The sequence below is a fragment of the Megascapheus bottae genome, chromosome 13 (genome assembly GCF_031878675.1).
Source record: "Megascapheus bottae isolate mThoBot1 chromosome 13, mThoBot2.hap1, whole genome shotgun sequence".
Classification (NCBI taxonomy): Eukaryota; Metazoa; Chordata; class Mammalia; order Rodentia; family Geomyidae; genus Megascapheus; species Megascapheus bottae.
The window spans coordinates 20,499,998-20,504,899 of record NC_143521.1 but is presented as its reverse complement, the minus strand read 5'-3'; the positions used below and the strand labels follow the sequence as shown (position 1 = coordinate 20,504,899).

General features: G+C 43.1%; 1 protein-coding gene across 1 annotated transcript; it reads left to right on the top strand.

Annotated features, from left to right (window-relative positions):
* Positions 1–375: 375 nt before the first annotated feature.
* Utp3 (UTP3 small subunit processome component) lies at positions 376–2,030 on the top strand. Its single transcript, XM_090343470.1, has one exon. It carries the CDS (start codon positions 565–567, stop codon positions 1,972–1,974), a length of 1,410 nt encoding a protein of 469 aa, XP_090199596.1. The 5' UTR covers positions 376–564; the 3' UTR covers positions 1,975–2,030.
* The last annotated feature ends 2,872 nt before the right edge of the window (positions 2,031–4,902 follow it).

The following is a 4,902-nucleotide window of genomic DNA, read 5'->3' as shown; positions in this document are numbered from 1 at the left end:
CGGAGCAGGAAAAAAAACACCCGCCAGCCCCGCCCTGCCCTCGGGAACCACTCACCGGGCGCCCCTGGGACCCGTCAGCGGGCGGGCGGGCGGGCGGCGCCCTCTAGCGCCCGGACCGACGCGCCTCGCGGCGTCGGGGGCGGGGGATGGCAGTTCCCGCCCTTAGCCACGCCCAGGCTCGCGAGAGTCTCGGGAAAGAGCGCTCCGGAACGGAACTATTTCGATTTGTGTCTACACGGAGATTTTACTTTGCCGGAACCTACCGGTGTGAAAAGGACACAGCGGAAAGGCAGGAACGCATCCTATCCCCGCCTCCGCCCGGCTTCCGACTACACCAGCCGGGCCAAGCGGAAGTGCCTGTCCGCGCGCCACGCGCAGAGCATCCTGGGGGCCGGAAGGGAGCGGAGATTCCTGCCGCCGAAGGCTGGCGTGCCGCCGAGCGCGCGTGGCGACCAGTGGACTGTTGGAAGTGACTTGTTTGCTGAGGCGTGGGACTCGCGGACCGTGGTCAGAGGTGGTGAAGTCCCTGCGGCGCCAGAAAACCTGTGACGGCGTGTGCGAGCCATGGGGAAGAAATCCCGGCGGCGTGGAGCGGCCCAGTGGGCGGCTGTGCAGGCCGGTCGCCATGCCAGAGAGGAAGATGAGGACGACTTGGGGTCGCCGCCCTCACCCGGGAGCGCCAGTTACTACCAAGATCAGGTAGACGATTTCCACGAGGCACGCTCCCGGGCGGCCCTGGCGAAGGGCTGGGCCGACGTGGACAGTGGGGATGAGGAGGATGGCGTGGAGGACGAGGAGGAAGTGCTAGCCCTAGATGTGGAGGATGGAGAGAGTACGGGGGACGAGGAGGATGGAGACGACGACGGTGATGATGATGGTGGGAGCTCTGTGCAGAGTGAGGCTGAGGCTTCTGTGGATCCTAGTTTGTCGTGGGGTCAAAGGAAGAAACTGTATTACGATACCGACTACGGTTCCAAATCCCGAGGCCGGCAGAGCCAACAAGACATTGAGGAGGAGGAGAGAGAGGAAGAGGAAGAGGCACAAGTAATCCAGAGGCGCCTAGCACAAGGCCTGCAGGAAGATGACTTTGGAGTTGCCTGGGTGGAAGCTTTTGCAAAACCCGTTTCTAGGGTAGATGAGACTGAGACGCGAGTGGTGAAGGATTTGGCAAAAGTTTCAGTGAAAGAAAAGCTGAAAATGTTGAGAAAAGAATCCCCAGAGCTCTTGGAGCTGATAGAAGACTTGAAAGTTAAGTTGACAGAAGTGAAGGATGAGCTAGAGCCGCTGTTAGAGTTGGTGGAGCAAGGTATCATTCCACCTGGAAAAGGAAGCCAGTACCTGAAGACTAAATATAATCTCTACCTGAACTATTGCTCCAACATCAGTTTTTATCTAATTCTAAAAGCTAGGAGAATCCCTGCTGAAGGACATCCTGTCATAGAAAGGCTTGTTACCTACCGAAATCTGATCAACAAGCTGTCCGTAGTGGATCAGAAGCTGTCCTCAGAAATTCGTTGTCTACTCACAGGTGAGGACGATGTTGTAAAGAAAGAACGGAAGCAAAAGGCAAAATTGACAGCAGCCAAGTCCAAAAAGTCTGTTTCCCAAACTGCTGCTGCTTCTGCAGATGTCTCTGATGATTCTGATTTTGATGAAGCTGCATTAAAGTACTATAAAGAGATGGAAGACAGGCAAAAGTTGAAGAGAAAGAAAGAAGAAAGTACTGAAGAACAGGCTCTTGAAGATCAAAATGCAAAGAGAGCCATTACCTACCAGATTGCTAAAAATAGGGGACTTACACCTAGGAGAAAGAAGATTGATCGAAATCCCAGAGTAAAACATAGGGAGAAGTTCCGAAGAGCCAAAATCCGAAGAAGAGGCCAAGTTCGTGAAGTTCGTAAAGAAGAGCAACGATATACTGGTGAATTGTCTGGCATTCGTGCTGGAGTTAAAAAGAGCATTAAACTTAAATAACGATTTTCTTTAAAGTCTTTGACAGCTTCGGAGTAATAAATATTTTTTAACCAAAATGATTGTGTTCATATATAATACGTAATCTGAAGTTTAAACATTCTTGTTATCAGAAATTTGCGTTGTTGCTTAGCTTTGCTTTTCAATTTAAGATCACTAAATTGTGAGAGCTGTAAGAAATAGGCTTAGAAGATAGCCTATCGAATTGTGGAGCTTTAGTTAAAAGTGGAAAAAGAAAATTATAGTCCTTCATAATGAGGTAAAAATTGTTTCCCCTTCTTTGGTGATTTACAGTGATTACTGTTTTTATTCATACTTGGTTTGCTGAAACCTTGGTAAGTAATTTACATTTTTCTTTATAGTGTAATCTGGTCTTTATAATGGAAAATATTGATAACCTAAAATACTTAATGTAAAGAAAAATCAGTCTTCCTATGACACTGTTAATTCATTAAATATTCTACTATAACTGCTAGAGATACACTCACCAAGTATGGCTGTATATTGAAGAGGATGATAATGAAATTCTGTGAAGGTACCTTTCTAAGGGGTACATCTGCTTGAGAATTAAACCCAAACTAACTTAATTTGAGCAGTTATTTGCTTTAACTGGCTAACAGTTACTTTCTAAGAGACATGCCAAATTACTTTCTTATGAGTAAAAAGTAGGTAAGTAAAAGTATCTGAGTACTTACTAAGATACTTTTATGGACATCTTATTTTCACATTCCTTAACCCTAGTAGTAAATTTTGTCCTTTTAAATGGATGAAGAAACAGTAGCAAAGAGAACTTATTTTCTCCCAAGTCTCCTAAATATTAAGACTTGAGTAGGATTTCAGCCCAGCCTTTCTAGCCACCCCTGTACTTCCTTTCTGGTAAAGTACAGGTTTTGGAGTTACTTACCTGCGTGATGTTTAATTGCTGCATTTAATCAAGAAGCTTTCTAATTGATTTAAGAGTAGAGTGTAGATACACTATTCAAGTTCTTAAACCAACTTTGTCACTGAAAATGTATGACTTTATGTAGTCATTCACTGTCTTTTCCTCAGTCTTTTCATCTAAAACCAGAATAATAAGTATTATTCAGCTTTGTAGTGGTATGTGGATTAAGTGAACTAATATATGTGAAATATTACATACGAATCTCCTAGTAAGTATTGCGTTATCAGTAGGAAATTAGTGTGTTAAATTTGGGAAAGGGGAGGACATGAAGAGAAAATCTGGGACAAGGCCAAAAAGAGGATATTTAAATGATTGGTATTGTATGTCAATCCCTGCAATATCTATATAATTGTGAGAACAAAATGTTTAAAGGAAAAATCTTACATAAGAACATGGGGGGAAAATTTAAGGTTATATCAGATAACCTTCAGCTACTTCACAACATTTATATAATTACTGATTCATCATTTTGAAATAGCTAGGATATAGACAGTGATGTACTATATTACCAAAATAAAAAGGTGGCTTTGTGTGATGTGAGCAAATAGCAAAAGAAGTTGCTGGGTTTATTTTTAACCAAAATGATTGTGTTCATATACAGTATACAATCTGAAATGTAAATATTCTTAACAGAACTTTGGATTATTGCTTAGTTTAATTGCTTTTCAATTTAAGATCACTAAATTGTGAGAGCAATGCAAACATCCTTGGAATACATTATGGTGTCTGAAAAGTTTACATCTTCAAAAATTCATATTTTAATGAATTTTATTTATTTTGGCCAGTCCTGGTGCTTGAACTCTGGGCCTGAGCCCTGTTCATTGGCTTTCTCAAGGCTATAGCTCTAGCACTTAAGCCACAGCACCACTTCTGGCTTTTTCTCTGTATGTGGTACTGAGGAATCGAACCTTGGTCTTTGAGTATCTCAGCAAGCACTCACTAGGCCAAACTCCCAGCCCTTAATGAGCTTTTAAAGAACACAATATGATGGGCTGGGATTTTGGCTTGTCTGGCATGCACACTACCGCTAGGCCACACTCCCAGCCCCTGTAGTCTTAATAATTAGGTAACAAGTTATTTTATTACATACCACAAATGAAACCTTTGATATATCTAAGAGCGACTGCAACCCTTGCCAATTCTATGAAATGAAAAAAATGTACCAATGGTCTGGTGGTATGGCTTGAATGGTAGAGCAAAGCAATTAAGTCCTGATTTCAGTCTCCAGTATAGCCAAGAAAAAAAAATGCGCTGTGACAAACACTTGCCTAGCATGTACAAGGTCTTGGGCTTAACCCCATTTGTTTGTTTTTTTTAATTTAATTTTATTTTTTTGTGAGTCATGGAGCTTGAACTCGGCCTGGGTGCTGTCCCTGAGCTCTTCAGTTCAAGGCTACCATCCTACCCTGGAGCCAAGTCCCATTTCCCATTTTCTAGGAATTAATTGGAGATGAGTCTCAGGTTCTTTTGTGCTGGGCTGGCTTTGAACCGATCCTCAGATGTCAGCCTCCTGAGTAGGATTACAGGCATGAGCCACTGTGCTGGATTTAACCCCATTTAAAACAAAAGGTATACAAGTTAACTACCGAGATAATTCAGGAAGGGGTGTCATAAAAATGTAAGGGATCACAGTAAATAGTGATCAATGATATGAAGAAAAGCATGTATAATTCGGTTAAAATTTCAAGCCCACCTGAAAAACTCACATAATGTTTCTCTCAGCGAGGTGTGGTGGCTGATGGCTCACACCTGTAATCCTAGCTAATCAGGAGGCTGAGATCTGAGGATCCAGGTTCAAAACCATCAAGGGCACTAAAGAATATGAGATTCTTATCTCCAATTAACCTCTAAAAAACAGGAAGTGGGGCTTGGCTCTAGTATAACAGGGTAGCCTTAAACTGAAAAGCTCAGGGACAGCACCAGGCCAAGTTCAAGCCCCATGACCCATCAAAAATTGAATAGATAAATGTTTTTCTTACATGGGCAAG